This window comes from Anguilla rostrata, chromosome 3 (assembly GCF_018555375.3).
Source record: "Anguilla rostrata isolate EN2019 chromosome 3, ASM1855537v3, whole genome shotgun sequence".
Classification (NCBI taxonomy): domain Eukaryota; kingdom Metazoa; phylum Chordata; class Actinopteri; order Anguilliformes; family Anguillidae; genus Anguilla; species Anguilla rostrata.
This window is the reverse complement of record NC_057935.1, coordinates 5,082,682-5,099,416: the sequence shown is the minus strand read 5'-3', so window position 1 is coordinate 5,099,416 and position 16,735 is coordinate 5,082,682. Positions and strand designations below refer to the sequence as shown.

General features: G+C 54.0%; 1 protein-coding gene across 1 annotated transcript in view; it reads right to left on the bottom strand.

Moving 5' to 3' along the window:
• Positions 1-16,735, bottom strand: part of dnah2 (dynein, axonemal, heavy chain 2) — a 110,076-nt gene that overhangs the window by 75,880 nt on the left and 17,461 nt on the right. Inside the window, exons 12-24 of the mRNA XM_064325217.1 lie at positions 15,455-15,637; positions 13,528-13,742; positions 10,487-10,646; positions 8,864-9,103; positions 8,359-8,547; positions 7,508-7,655; positions 6,823-7,015; positions 6,161-6,361; positions 4,615-4,771; positions 4,276-4,450; positions 1,245-1,408; positions 423-584; positions 13-116 (exon numbers count right to left, since the gene is read on the bottom strand). Coding sequence (XP_064181287.1) covers positions 13-116; positions 423-584; positions 1,245-1,408; positions 4,276-4,450; positions 4,615-4,771; positions 6,161-6,361; positions 6,823-7,015; positions 7,508-7,655; positions 8,359-8,547; positions 8,864-9,103; positions 10,487-10,646; positions 13,528-13,742; positions 15,455-15,637 — 2,291 coding nt within the window. The remainder of the gene's footprint in view (positions 1-12; positions 117-422; positions 585-1,244; positions 1,409-4,275; positions 4,451-4,614; positions 4,772-6,160; positions 6,362-6,822; positions 7,016-7,507; positions 7,656-8,358; positions 8,548-8,863; positions 9,104-10,486; positions 10,647-13,527; positions 13,743-15,454; positions 15,638-16,735) is intronic.

Here is a 16,735-nt window from a genome sequence, read left to right as displayed (position 1 = left end):
TCCCGCCCGTACCTGTCCCGCATGGCAGGGTTCCGCAGGTCAGCGATGAGGGGAATGGTCTTCTTGAACTGGTCGATCCTCTTCTTGGAGGAGCCGATGATCTCCCAGCTCTTATCCTGCCAGAGACACAGCGCCTTTCAGCATCATACCGTGTGCGCCATTTCATTTTACTATTTTAATACGTTTTATTTATTTTATTACAATGTTTTATTTTCATTTTTCTGCCTTTGTGCTACCATAACGCATCAAAGTTGATGTACAAATGAATATGTATTATTATTATTATTATACATATTCATTTGTACATCAAAGTATTATTATTATTATACAGCACAGAACATTAATGACATGGCGGCTGTTGTTGCTGATTGGGGGAGAGGCAGGGCGGAGCCAGCAGAGAGAGTGGGCGGGCACTAACTTGCCTTGAGCTCACGGCTGAGTTTGTGCAGCTTCTTGAACATGTGCTGGGCGGTGCTCTCCATGCTCTCCGTCTCCAGGGCGACCAGCTGGCCCACTTTCCACTCCTCCCAGTGATCCTCCCACTCCTGTCTGATCTGCCATACCTGCTGCAGGAGATCCAGGTCCTGAGCAGGAGAGAGAGAGGGAGAGAGTGAGAGGGAGAGGGAGGGAGAGAGACGTAGAGGGAGAATGATAGAGAGAGAGCAACAGAGAAAGAGAGGGGAGGGATAGAGAGAAAGACACAGAGAGAGCAAGAGACAGAGAGAGAGAGGGAGAGATAGAGAGCAAGATAGAGATAAAAACAGAGACAGAAAGAAAGGGGAGGAAAAAGAGGTTGACAGAAATACAGAGAGAGAGAGAAAATGTGGGAGAAATAGAGAGAGATATAGACAGGGATAGTGAGAGAGAGAGAGAGAGAGAGATATAGATAGAGAGAGAGAGAGAGAGAGAGAGAGAGATAGACAGGGATAGAGAGAGAGAGAGAGAGAGAGAGAGAGAGATAGACAGGGATAGAGAGAGAGAGAGAGAGAGAGAGAGAGATATAGACAGGGATAGAGAGAGAGAGAGAGAGAGAGAGAGGCTGTTAAGCTGCACCCCTCTCACAGGAATGGTAAAGGTATCAGAGGGAGAGGATGTATGGGGCATGGGCTGCATGCATTAAAAGGCAGAGTGATTATGGCTGTCACTGCGTAGGGGCTTTTGGGGAGCGCTCGGCAGCGTATGAGTCAGCGGGCCCTCGGGGCGCACACCCGGCCCCCGTTCACCCCTGCGGGGGCGCGGCTCACCTCCTCCATCTTGTGCACCTCCTTGGAGGGCGGCTGCTCGATCTTGAAGATGGCCAGGCCGTGGCGGATGGTGAGCTCCTCCTCCTTCAGGGTCTCCAGCTGGGAGCGCAGAGCGGAGACCTGCTCCAGAGCTGCAGCCGAGGGGACCGCACTGCTGAACGGGCCTGCACACGCACACACACACACACACACACACACACACACACACACACACACACATACCACACACGCACACACACACACACACACACACACACAAAAGCGGTCAGCAAGCGGAGAGGCTGGCTCTGCGGTGCACACACACTTGACTGTTAGCAGCGCTTCTGAGCGCTGGGTTTATTAGCATCTGCAGCGCGCCGCTCTGTTTAATCTCATGGCCGGCCTGGTGAGACCAGCGGGCAGCCGGCCTGGTGAGACCAGCGGGCAGCGCCCCTGAGGGACGCCCAGGGGGGCGGGAGGGGCAGGACGGGGGGAGGTGGAGGAGGGAGGAGAGAAGAAGGAGCGAGGGAAGAAGCGGTGGCAGGCGGAGGGGTGTAAGGAGAGCTCTGGCTCTCTCTCAAACCGCCGCGCGGGCTGCCAGCTGCACACACCGGGCCCCCCCAGGCTCCCACAGTCCTCTCCGTCGCACACACGGCAGCTTTGAATTATGGGATATTTGATCTTCGGAACGGCGCGTCCTCTGGACGCGACGCGCTTACACACACGCGCGTGCGCCGATCGCCGCGGGAGGCCTCCGCGCTTGCGAAACAGGAGAAGAAGAAAGGAGCCGGTCTGTTCCAGCGCTGTTTCCTCTTAGTTACGAGGGGGCTTTTTGTTGTGTTTGGCACTCGTTTCCCTCACACGGTACACACGGCTGGTTTATGTGCAGCCTGTGAGGAAGGGAGGCGACGGGACCCGGGAGAAATCAGAGGTATCCGCGGCGACGCCGGCGATCCGAATGTAAGGTCCCGGGCCGAGGAGGCGCTGGAGTCTGAGACGGAGACGGTGTCATCAAACGGCTTTCGAAGAAAGAGCGGCGGCGTCGTTCTTTTAATCCATAACCCCCCCCCCCCCCCGGTGTGCCGTCCCGCACCACCGCGTCATAATTCGGTGCTACAGCGACGGGCGGTAATCCCGCCCCATCGTGGCGGAGGAGGAGGAGGAGGAGGAGTCACGCGGCGGGGCGAAGCCGCAGAACTTCGGCTCGGGAGGCCGCAGCGGAAATGTGACAACCTTACCCCCCCCCCCCCAAAAAAAGGTCGTTTGACTTTTAATTTAACACGCAACAGAGGGAGCGTGTTCCTCTCTCTTCACACAGGGGCGGAGTACAGCTGAGGAGGGGCTGGACGATGAGAGGCGGCGGGAAGGAGTGATGGAGAGCGAAGGTAAGAAAGAAATAATTGAGGAGCAGAAAAGGCGGTAGTAGAGGACAGGAGGGTCGCTGTTGGATGCGCTCGGCGGTTCGTCTGCATCTCTGGAGGCGGAGAGAGAGAGACGGGAAGCGTTTTCAATCAAAATTTTAATGGAGCAAAAAATAATAATAATAAAAACAAAATACACTTTGACACCGTAACCCCGGGGGGGAACTGGGGAGGCAAGCAGTAGTTAACCGACGCTCGAAAACAAAGGATTTCTCTTCTCTGTCACAATTTGCCGGGGAACAAAGAGCGTCGCGGTGCTGCTGCCAAACGCGGCGCAGAGTGGATGCGGGCTCAGCGACGGAGCGCGAGCAAAGCGACATATTTCAGCGCGCGAGGACAATGCGGCTCCGCGGAGGGCCGTAGCGAGCGGAGTGGAGCGGGGGCTCGAGCGCCGGACGGCTGCGCTGAGAGTTTCGCACAATGAGAAATGATCACGCAAAGCCCCCCCGAATGACTGCAATTACCAGGCACTCCAGTCAACAAATGCGTTTACAAGTGCCTGTCGTTAAACAGCGGTTTGAGGCCGCCAACAAAGCAGACTCAGCCCGGCTAATAAAATAATGACTCCGGTTAATTAAAACGGGAGAATAATGGACGCGGTGCGCTAGGATTCCCCAAGCCAGCATCTGCACGCTCAAAGGAAGCTTCCATTCTGCTGCGCGCGTACAGACGCACCATTATCGCCGTTACTCGTTTACCAGAGGCCATTAACCAAGGAGATTTAATCGTTTGAAGAGCGGGACATTGCAATGTTCGGTTTTATTTCCACAATTCTAAGTCAGCGTTCTAGAACTCCGTTGCTTTCAGTCACCAGCAGCGATTGTGACATCAGCATTAGAATGTTGAGTTAAGAACATTCTAATCGCATATTTGTGACCTCACACATTAAAGGGTTAAAGAGCTTTCCGGAATGCATCCCCAGACTGCGGGAACACGAAGATGGAGGAGGACAGAGGGTCCTGGGTCAGCGCGTGGGGCTGAAGGCCCAGCTGACCCCACGGTGACCCACCCTGCGGTAAGGGGACCGAAGCCGGCCCGGGGGCCCGTGCCGCAGCACAGCCCAGAGAGAGAGAGAGAGCGCTAGCGCCAGCGCAGTCTCCCGTGCCTCAGGGTGACAGGGCGCTGCAGTAAGCGCAGTCCGCCGACGCAGCGACTGCCACAGGACAGGCCTTCAAAAATGACTGCACATTACAGGCGTCCAAAAACCACTGCTCTCTCTCTCTCTCTCTCTTTCTCTGTCGCTGTGTGTCTCTCTCTCTCTCTCTCTCTCTCTCTCTCTCTCTCCCTCTCTCTCTGTCATTGTGTCTCTCTCTCTCTCTCTCTCTCTCTCTCTCTCTTTCTCTCTCTTTCTCTGTCGCTGTGTGTCTCTCTCTATCTCTCGCTCTCTGTCGCTGTGTGTCTCTCTCTCTCTCTCAGGGCTCTACAGTGCTCCCACTTTAGGAGCATCTGCTCCTGAAAATTGATGGAAAAATAACTCAGGAGCACATCTACTAATTGAGATGCGTTTGTCTGCTCCAAAATCTTTCAACTTAAGGAGCACGTGTTGCTCCCTGGGAAAGTAAATGTTAGCGTAGCGCGGGCCCTGATGTGTTGAGAGGAACGTGCGGTCGGCGAACGTGCTCTGCGGTCACCTGACTCGTGGAAGTCGTCCACCACGCCGTGCATCTTCCTCTTGAACTCCTCGGCCGACACGATGAGGCTGCTCTTGAACCTCTCCTTGTTCTTCTTCAGCATGGCCTCGCTGTCCAGCAGAGCCTGCTGGAACCGCACCCACTCCCCGCCCAGATTGGCCAACATCTCCTGGACCTGCAGAGGGCGAGAGAGAGAGAGTGTGTGTGTGTGAGTGTGAGTGTGAGCGTGTGTGTGCGTGAGTGTGCAACCGAGTGTGTGTGTGTGTGTGCGTGAATGTGCAACTGAGTGTGTGCGTGTGTGTGAGTGTGTGTGTGTGTGAGAGAGACAGTGAAACTCACAGCAGGGTCCACAGAGACCTCGTACTTCTCCAGGATGGTGAACTGCTCCTGAATGGGGGGAATCTGGCTCTCCAGCTTACTCAGGTCCCCCTGCAGCACCTCCAGCAGCTTCAGACTGTCCCCCAGCTCCACCAGAGTCTGAGGAGGCCGACTCAGCCTGCACACACACACACACACACACTGGAGTCAGTATACAGTACACACACACACACACACACACACACACACTGGAGTCAGTACGTAGTATACACCACACACACACACTGGAGTAAGAGTGCAGTACACACACACACACACACACACGCCGGAGTAAGAGTGCAGTACACACACACAGACACACACACACACACACGCCAGAGTAAGAGTGCAGTACACACACACAGACACACACACACACACACACATGGAGTCAGTACACAGTACACACACACACACACACACTGGAGTCAGTACACAGTACACACACACACACACACTGGAGTCAGTACATAGTATACACCACACACACACACACACACATTGGAGTCAGTATACAGTATACAGTACACACACACACACACACACACTGGAGTCAGTACACAGTACACACACTCACACACACACACACTAGAGTCAGTACACAGTACACACACACACACACACACACTGAAGTCAGTACACAGTACACACACACACACACACACATGCTGGAGTCAGTACACAGTACACACACACACACACACACACACACACACTGGAGTCAGTATACAGTATACAGTACACACACACACACACACACACTGGAGTCAGTACACAGCACACACACACACACACACTGGAGTCAGTACACAGTACACACACACACACACACACCACACACTGGAGTCAGTACACAGTACACACACACACACACACTGGAGTCAGTACACAGTACACACACTCACACACACACACACACACACACTGGAGTCAGTATACAGTATACAGTACACACACACACACACACACACTGGAGTCAGTACACAGCACACACACACACACACACACACACACACTGGAGTCAGTATACAGTATACAGTACCACACACACACACACACACACTGGAGTCAGTACACAGCACACACACACACACACACACACACACACACACACACACACACACTGGAGTCAGTACACAGCACACACACACACACACACACACACCACTGGAGTCAGTACACAGTACACACACACACACACACACACACACACACACTGGAGTCAGTACACAGTACACACACACACACACACTGGAGTCAGTATACAGTACACACACACACACACACACACACACACTGGAGTCAGTGCATAGTACACACACTCACACGCTGGAGTAAGAGTGCAGTACACACACACACACACACACACACACACACACACACACACACACACACTGGAGTCAGTGCATAGTACACACACACACACACTATAGAGTCAGCATGCAGCACACACACACACACACACACACACACACACACACACACACACACACACACACACAGAGTCAGCATGCAGCACACACACTACCTCTGCCCGTTGTCCCGCAGGAAGGAGTGCAGGTCCTGCAGGCGGCTGGTTGCCATGACGTTGAGCAGCTGGGTGAATTTCTCCTGCCAGTCGTTGCAGTGCTGCACCAGGGAGTACTTGAGCAGGGAGCAGTCCAGCAGCACGAACTGCACGTTCAGCACCGTCTCCTCCTTCTGCACGTTATTCGCCACCTCCGTGTACCTGCGCCGTGTTGGGGGGGGGGGGGGGCAGGAAGGGGGACAGGTACAAAAGGTCAAAGGTCATTCGCTGGCTTAGGGACATCCCCGTTCGCTGCCTTCCCAGGATTCCATGCTGAAACAGCGGCCCTTACTAAACCTCTGCACTGTCACAGTTATACACACCTCAGGGCTACAGCCTGTGAAAAACCAAGATTTCCTTCCAGAGTTAGCCTTCATCTGCAGGCCCTGACCCTTCTCCCCTGACCCTTTGCCCCTGACCTTACACCCCTGACACTTCGCCCGTGACCCTTCACCCCCGAACCCTTTGCCCCTGACCCTTCGCCACCAACCCTTCGCCCCTGACCCTTCGCCCCCCGACCCTTCGCCCCTGACCCTTCGCCCCTGACCCTTCACCCCCGACCCTTCACCCCTGACCCCTCGCCCCTGACCCTTCACCCCCGACCCCGCGGCAGGGCAGCAGACCTGGCTATGTCGGCGTCGAAGGACGAGACGGGCGGGTTGAGCCGCTGGTAGCGGCGGATGAAGGAGTCCTTGTTGATCTCCCAGATCTCGCGGTGCTTGTCCCAGGTCTTCAGGTAGGCCTGCAGGTGCGTCCTGTTGGCCACCATCCCCGCCGCCACCGAGGCCTGGATCTTGCAGATCTCCTCGTCCTGCTCTGTGGGGCGTGGGGGGGGGAGAGGGAGAGAGAGGGAGAGGGTGAGAGAGAGAAGAGGAAGGAGAACAGGGGATGGGCGGGGATGGGCTCCACAGCCTGGTGTTGAATCTGGTCCTCGTCAGTGCCCCACTGTGGCTGACAGCTGATTGGACAGGGTGACACATGATTGGACGTCACCAGGAACGGGCGAGATTTAGTGAGCTGGGACCTGTAGCATCATTACTCACTACTGACCCCTGCTGGTCGATCGGGCGCATGGAAGTCCACCTCCAGAGGCGCGCCTAAAGTATCAACCTCTGACTCATGTGTGAGTGAGCCTGACTCACCAACTGCTCTCTCGAATGAGTAACGGCATTATAAACCAGCAGCAAGCACGAGGAGGAGAACAGAGATAAAGGAGGAGGAAGAAGGAGGAGGAGAAGGCGGGGAGGTGACGAACAGCGAGGGGGAAGGGAGGAGGCGGGGAAACGCGGGGAGGGGGCGGGGCCTGACCGATGATGCTGTGCATGGGCCTCTTCTGAGAGCGCTGGGGCGTGAGCAGGTCGGGCAGGCGCCTGAACACGGAGATGGTGCTGATGAGCTGGCTGCTGATGCTGTTCACGCTGTCCGCCAGGCTCTGCAGCGACGGGGAGAACTCCACCTGCAGGAGCACCGCGCTTATCACAAGCTCAACACACCGCGAACGACTCAACACACCGCGAACGGCTGAACATACTGTAAACGGCTGAACACACCGCAAAGAGCTGAACACACTGCAAACTGCTGAACACACCGCGAATGGCTGAACACATCGCAAAGAGCTGAACATCCAACAAAGAGCTGAACACACCGCAAAGAGCTGAACACACTGCAAAGAGCTGAACACACCGCAAAGAGCTGAACACACCGCAAAGAGCTGAACACACTGCAAAGAGCTGAACACACTGCAAAGAGCTGAACACACTGCAAAGAGCTGAACACACTGCAAAGAGCTGAACACACCGCAAAGAGCTGAACACACTGGAAACGACTGAACATCCCACAAACTGCTGAACATACGACTAGTCTAACGGTCTGTCTCCACGAGCGTACAGGCCACAACGTTTCTCTCCCCACCCAGCGTGCAGCTGACGCATCACTGTTACTCACACTGGTGTGTGTGCGCATTACAGTTGTGAATAATCACTAAAGTAACCCCCCCTACTCCCCAGCAGTCCTGAGCACCACACCGCACCCCATTACATCATTTCTGGGGGAAACACAGGACCCTGTAGATGAGCGAGGTTCCTGCAGCCTCAGTGTGGCGCTATATCCCTGAGGCAGGCGCACAGGCTGTAAGCCAGCTCAGTGCTGAGAGAGCGCACCTGTTCCACAGCGCCGGGGGCGGCCTGCTGCAGTACCACCTGCACCCTGAAGAGGGGGTTGGGGGTGGTCTTGCTGTCTCCGTTGACGGCCTTGGACAGCTCCAGCAGGGACCTCTTGATGTTGAGGCGCAGGGCTTCCTCCACCATGACGTCCATGTTCTCTGTGTAGGAGACCCAGTGCTCCTGCACCTGAGAGAGAGAGACAGGGAAATGTCACCTAATTCAGTCTCTCTCTCTCACACACACTCACACACTTACACACACACACACACACACACACACACACACACACCCACACCGCGCGCACACCACCACCACGCGCACGCACACAGCGCACACCACACACACTCACACACACACACACACACACACACCACACACACACACACTCACACACACACACGCACACACACACACACCACACACACACACACACGCACACACACACACACACACACACGCACAGACACACGCACACACACACACACACACACACACCCAGTACCTCGGGCCCGTCTGAGCGGAAGGTCTCGTAGATGCGGGTCATGACGGAGACGATGTCGTGGTGGGCGGAGCGCAGGCGGAGTTGTTGGCTCTGCCGGTGGGCCTGCTGGTCCTCCTGGAACTCCAGGTCCTGGTACACCGTCTTCCCGTCGATCCTCACCAGCAGCAGCTCGCTCATGTGGCGGCAGATGCGCGCGATGGCCAGGTTCGCCGCCTTGTACTCGTCCACCAGCTGCTGCACCTGAGAGACACACGGAGCACGAGCGAGGGGAGGAGAGGAAGGGAGGAGAGGAGGGGAGAGGAGGGAGGGGAGAGGAGAGGAGAGGGGAGGGGAGGGGAGGAGAGGAGAGGAGAGGAGAGGAGGAGAGGAGAGAGAAGAGGGGAGGAGAGGAAGAGGGAGAGGAGAGGAGGAGGGAGAGGAGGGGAGAAGAGAGAGGAGAGGAGAGGAGGGAGGAAAGGGGAGGAGAAAAGAGGAGAGGAGAGGAGTGAGGACAATAATAATAAACCCACATCGCACACATTATGTTCAAAGTGCTTTCCGAACAAAAGAACAAAACCACAGTGAGAACAGACAAAAAAGAGGATGAATATTAAAGGGAATGAAATGGGTGTATAAAATGTGACAAAGCACTTAAAATGGCTCAGCAATACAGAGATGAACAGAGAGCAAAGAAAAGAGGAAAGGTACACAGAAGATCTGAAGGAACAGGGTTTAGAGGAGGTGGGCATACACAGGAGAAAACCAGCCAAGGTCTCAATTTCCCAATCTTTCAGTGAGAAGCACCTCCTCTCTCTCAGCCTCCTAAACCCACACGATCAGCCGTCTCACAGAACCGAGCTGCACAGAACTCACGCCAGCCCTGCGTCCGGACCACCGCCCTGTCCCGCCGGTAACCACCCCGGTGCTCATTTTAACGTTCCCACTCTCCCATAACGGGGGGGCCCGCGATCCGAACGGGACTCGGCGAAGGGGCGCGACGGGGGGCCCATCAGCGTTCTCGGGCGGCTCAGATCGCCTGAAAGACGTCCGCGCTCCTCCTCGACTCTCGGCTCTCCACACAGATCTTGACATTGACTCGTAACGGGCTTGACTCCGGCACCCAGGAGACGGCGGCTGCCATCCGCATGAATAAACGTTTTTTTTTCTTTCTTTTCCCCGCCGCCGCCTCCTGTCAGCGGCGAGCTCGTCGGCGCCGCTCTCCGCCGGCGTGTCGTGTGAGACCAGACGCGCGCGGATCCCGGCCTTCTCGTCTCCTGACGCGCGCGGCGTGTAAGACGAGCGCTCCCCTGTCACGCTGACACCCGCAGGAAGCCGCGGGTGCCGATTCGCTGCCGTCGATCGCCCTTTTCGCCAGGGCAACCAGCGGTAATTTGCGCGCCCGTTACATTTCAGCGCGCGAGAAACAAATTCCCCAAAATGGACGTCGGTGAAGTAACAAAGGGAGTGAAGCTGCTGGCTGGCAGGTTGTGACTGATCCCGTGTAATTTACACCTCGTGCTGGTTCTGACCGTTTCGGCTGCCTACGGGTGGAATTCCTAAAAGCGTCAGCAGGACAGCGTGGGTTTTGTGAGGCTGAGGAATGTGTTTGTCTGCAGGCTGCGTGGTCGCCCCGGCGACCCTGACCTTGCTGGCCTGCACGCGGCAGTCGTTGGTGAAGAAGCTGGCCGCCTCGGGGCGGGACGCCCACAGGAGCTTGGACAGGCCGGGCTGGAACGTCTTGTCCAGGCAGCGGATGCGCTCCCGGAACAGGCCCAGCTCCTCTGGGGAAAGGGCGCTGATGATCCTGAGCACCGCAAACACACACACACACACACACACACACACACACACACACACGTGCGCGTACAGACATACACACACACACACACACACACACACACACACATATGCGCGTACAGACATACACACACACACACACACACACACACAGACACACACACACACACGTGCACACACAACAACACACACACACACACACCACACACACACAGCACGGCACACACACACACACACAACACACACACACAACACACACAACAGCACACACACACACACATACACATACACACAACACACACACACACACAACACACACAAACACACACAACACGTGCGCGTCAGACATACACACACACAACACACACACACACACACACACAACACACAACATGCGCGTACAGAACCATACAACACCACACCGACAACAAAGACACACACACACACGTGCACACAACACACACACCACTGCCACACACACACACACACAACACACACAACACACACACACACACACACACACACACACACGGCACACACACACACACACAAACCACACACACCACACACGCACGCACACACACACACACACAACACACACACACACACACACCACACACCACACACAAACACACACACACGTGCGCGTACAGACATACACACACACACACACACACACACACACACATATGCGCGTACAGACATACACACACACACGCACACACACACACACACACACACGTGCGCGTACAGACACACACACACACACACACACACACACACGTGCGCGTACAGACATACACACACACACACACACACAGACATACACACGCGCACGCGCACACATACACAAAAACAGACAGACACACACACACAGACATACACACGCGCACACATACACACACACACACAAACACACACAAAAAATACAATTGGGACTGATTCAATTAATTATTGAAAAATGCTATTCCATTGATTCATCGACTTTAAACTAATTTCCTCAATCAAAAGAATTTAAAGGGAATTATCCCCAACACTGCACAGAAACTCCAGATGCTACGCACTGTCCCCGACGTGACTCACACACTCACCACACTCCAGACCTCCAGAGCGAATTCTAAATCTGGCACCGACTGGCACTAACTGGCACTGACTGGCATATTGCGTAAGGAGAATATCTGCAAATACTGTGCATGCCAACCACCCTTTAACCCTGTGTGTTCTGTTTACTTATTATCAGCTGTGAACCTGTTAGCCAGAGACATTACTGGCATTTTAAAGCAATACAGACATATGATGTATGCAAAAAAACACCCGATATACCCAACATTTATTTCAATTCCAAACAATACGAAACAATATATATGGGTAAAGGTTGCCATTTATCGCTGCTGGATAACAGCTAACAATGAAAGTGTCACTCATTTTGTGATGAAGATGTAATTTATATCAATCCACCATAATGAAGGCATGTGGAGCATAAATCCATGTTCATCAGTGAGAAATTAAAATGAAAGGCAGTAAATTATTGTTATTTACTGTTCTGAACTGATTAATTCAATAATATTTCATCTTTATCGTGCTATATTCAAAGAAACCGCACAAGCAAAAGGACATGAAGCAAATACAGATGATGAACATCAAACAGAAACACAAAACAAGAACCAGATTTACGGTCACTGGTTATGAAATAAATCTTGCAAAGGTGTCATATTCCTCTTTTACTAAAGGTTCAGAACAGGTCAATATGACCTAAACTGAATACAAAGGTTAAAAAACAAAGACGGAGAATTTATAGGCAGTAAGCATGACATCACAAGCGTTTTGAAATGTCTTGTTAACAGCATGATGTGCAATGTAAGACCTGCTATGTAGCATAGCACGCACTGCTGTACACAGTCAGTGCAGAGCGCAGTGTGCACTACAGTATGCAATGTGAGAGTCAGTGCAGGACGCAGTGTGAATGTGTGCAGTGCGTAGTGTGAAAGTGTGCAGTATGCGGTGTGAAAGTGTGCAGTATACAGTACACAGAGTGAAAGTGTGCAGTATGCAGTACGCAGTGCACAGTGTAAAAGTGTGCAGTACGCAGTGTGAAAGTGTGCAGTACACAGCACGCAGTGCGCAGTGTGAAAGCGCAGTAGCAGTGTAAGCGTGCAGACCGTTGAGTGCGTAACCAGCGCAGTCGCAGTGTGAAGTGTGCTGCGTGTACACGTCGTACGAGTGTGGTGCAGTACTGCAGCGCGCAGTGCTGAGTGTGAAAGTGTGCAGTGCAGCAAGCGCGCAGTGCAGTGTGAAAGTCGCGCAGTCCACTGCAGAGGAACGCGCGTGTGTAGTGTGAAAGTGTGCAGTACACATTCGCGCAGTGCGCAGTGTGTCATGGCAGCTACCGTGGCAGACTGTATGTGTGGGTCGCAACTGCAGCACGCTCTCCTATGGCTGCGCAACTCTCTGCTGGTCCTGCGTCATCATGCACACTGATGTGTCAGAGTCACAGAGTCAGCACAGTCCATCTGCAGCACAGAGAAACCTGTCTGTGTGTGTGTGTGCGTGTGTGTATGTCTGTGTTTATATGTGTGTGTATATGGGCGTGTGCATGTGTATGTGTATATGTGTGTGTATATATCTACATATGTGTGTGTACATGTGTGTATGTGCATATCTATGTGTGTACATGTATATATATGTGTGTGTATGTGTGTATATGTATATATGTGTCTGTATATGGACCTGTGTGTATATGTGTAAATGAGTGTATATGGGCATGCATATGTGTGTATATCAGTGTGTATATGTGTGTATATGTATAAATGGGCGTGCGTGAGCGTGTATACGTGTACATGCGCGGGTACAGTCGCGCACACACACAGGCGCTCCGGCGCGGGACGCACTTGTTGAAGTTGACGTCCAGCTTGCTGGGCTGGTCCCGGCAGCGGCTCATGAGCGGCTGCTCCAGGCGGACCAGGCTCTGGTGGTCCAGGCCGCGGCTCCACTCGCCGAAGACGCGGCGCGCGCGCTCGTCCAGCGCCTGCAGCAGCTGCGCGTGCGCCTGCTCCACCTCCTCCCGGTCGCTGCTCGCGCGCATGAAGTGGGCCTTCTGCAGCACCTGCGGGACGAGGCCGGGGAGGGGGGGGGAGGGGGGGGGGGGGTGTGTTACGCTCCGCACAGGGACGCAGAGGCGGCGGCGCTCCTGTGCTCCAGCACGGTGCCCCCCCCCCGCCCGCCCGCCCACCTCTCTAAAGCTGTAATAACGGCCCCTCAGGGCCCGGGACGGGGCAGGGCTTTGGGAAGATAAATTGACCCGATCCAGGTGATTAGCCGGATTTGGCGGTTCAGCGGCTGGCGGTAACGGCCTGCTGCCGGCCCCCCCACCCCGCCGCCTCGCCGCCCCCCCGCCGTCGGGCCGTGACTCAGCCAATTCCGCGGCTAAATTAGCGCTCCCGTTATTAGACGCCGCGGCTGAGCTGCCTCCGGAATGAATGGCTCTGCGCGGGTCACCCCCGCCAGAGCCTGCGCCCCGCACCCCGCACCCCGCCACTCTGCGCTGCAACACACACGCTGAACGCTCACAGGACCACGGGAGAGAGAGAGAGAGAGAGAGACAGAGAGAGAGAGAGAGGGAGAGGGAGAGAGAGCGAGAGAGAGAGAGACAGAGAGAGGGAGAGGGAGAGGGAGAGGGATAGAGAGAGAGAGAGAGAGAGAGGGAGAGAGAGATAGAGAGACGGAGAGAGAGAGAGAGAGAGAGAGAGATAGAGAGACGGAGAGAGAGAGAGAGAGAGAGAGAGAGAGCGCGTTTGTGAACAGGGCTGAGCCCGCCTCGTTCTGCGCTGGTTTTACAGGCCTTTAATCATGGCTCTTAAATTGCCATCGTTAGCCTGCAACTTCACCCTGTGTGTCTCTGTCCTTGATGTCTAGGAGATTACGTGCGTTTGATAATTCTACGAGCCTTTCTACTCTTAAAGCTAAGCGATTATTCAGCTTTCTGTGTCAATGTGTCTCGCTTTGCGCCTCTGTGTGTAAATATGTAGGCGTGAGTGGGTGTATGTATGCGGGTGTGAGTGTGTGCGTGTGCGTATGTGGGTGCGTGCGTGTGTGTGTGTGTATGTATGTATGTATGTATGCACACATGTATGTACGTAGGGTGTGTGTGTATATGTATGTAGGGTGTGCATGTGTGTGTGTGTGTGTGTGTGTGTGTGTGTGTATGTATGCGCGTGTATGCGTTGTATGCGTGTTATGCTGTCGTGTATGCTGTGTGCGGTGTATGCGCTGTGTATGTGTGTGATGCGTGTGTATGCGTGTGTATGCGGTGTATGCGCGTGTATGCGTTGTATGCGGTGTATGCGATGTATGGCGTATGGCGTGTATGCGCGTGATGCACGTATGTGGTGTGATGCGTGTATGGTGTTGCCGTGTATGCGTGGTATGCGTGTATGCGCGTGTATGCGGTGTATGCGCGTGTATGCGCGTGTATGCGTGTGTGCGTGTGTGTGTATGCGTGTGTATGCGTGTATGCGCGTGTATGCGCGTGTATGCGTGTGTATGCGTGTGTGCGTGTGTATGCGTGTGTATGCGTGTGTATGCGTGTATATGCGCGTGTATGCGCGTGTATGCGCGTGTATGCGTGTGTATGCGCGTGTATGCGTGTGTGTGTGTGTATGCGTGTGTATGCGCGTGTATGCGCGTGTATGCGTGTATATGCGTGTGTATATGCGCGTGTATGCGCGTGTATGCGTGTGTATGCGCGTGTATGCGCGTGTATGCGTGTATATGCGTGTGTATGCGCGTGTATGCGCGTGTATGCGCGCGTATAAGCACCTCCATAGGCTTCTCGATGCGGCGGCGCAGGGCCATGGTCCACTGGGCCCGGCCAGCGTGCTGCGGGATGTGGGCGGGCAGCAGGCAGACCTTCTTACTCAGCTCCTTGTTCATGGTGTTGAGCTCCTTACTGAAGATCCCGTACACTTCCGTCATCTTCAGGTTAATGGTGTGCTTTATGGACTAACAAGGGAGAGGGAGAAAGAAAGGGAGAGTGAGAAAGAGAGAGGGAGAGAGAGAGAGGGAGGGAGACAGGTGCAAACTTAATTGCTCTAAAATGTGACTACAGCTCGCCTGAGCATCTATTCTCAGACTGAGGCACAAAGCAGAGGCAGATCCTAACCGTGAGTCCACAAGGCTGAACTCACGACACGCTATCTCGCTCTTAGACAGGTCAGCTGACCACACAGACGAGAAAAAAAAAAACACATTCTTCCCTCAGAATGGCAAGAAAATGAAAAGAAAAGGCGACACAGTGGGACAGGGAAGGAGAACGCCAGCGGCTGAACGGCATTAAACAGCGCCCGTGATTGCGTTATTCCTCCCCGCATACGCTGGATTAACGAACGTTAACGGCACTAAAACACATTTCCGTTAAGTTAAGGCCGAGCCGTAAAAAAAAGCACGACTTCGTGAAGCTGTAGCTCGTAGGTTTCGACTGAGACAATTTACTAATTTAGTGGCTTAAAAAAAAACTTTAAAAAATCGCCAATTTAAACCCACTCCTATAGCGTAGTGATCATTCTGGCTGGCAGAGGCAGCTTCCCACTTAGAGACCAGCGGGGAGACACATTTGCATGAGGCCGCAGACTCTATTTATTTATCTGCAGAGCGCTGCAGGTGGAGACGAAGCCCCAGTTCAGCAGGTGCTGCCGTTCACAGTCGCCTCCAGCACACGCTGGTCCGGCTGGTTTTTTCAGAATTTCACATTTAAATTCAGTCGTTCGGCAAACGCGTTCATCCAGAAGGACTTAAGACGTGAGTGGACATACGGCGCATGTCATCAGTGACATAAGCAACACCGGTGTTTAACACACAGGTGTAGGAGGAAGAGCCGCAGCGGGTGTGGGCGAGATGCGAGTGCACTGTGCCTGGAGTTAAGCAAATGGTTAGCAGGGTTATACTTTCTAAACGCAGAGCAGCTAGGGAGAGCAAATCCATGATAAACGCTGAGATCATGAAAAGCAACCGATGCTATTATTACGGTTTCGTCGCAGGTCCCCCACCGCATCATTATTATATTCCATTATTCCCGCTATCGATTATGCTTTGTGTGTACGG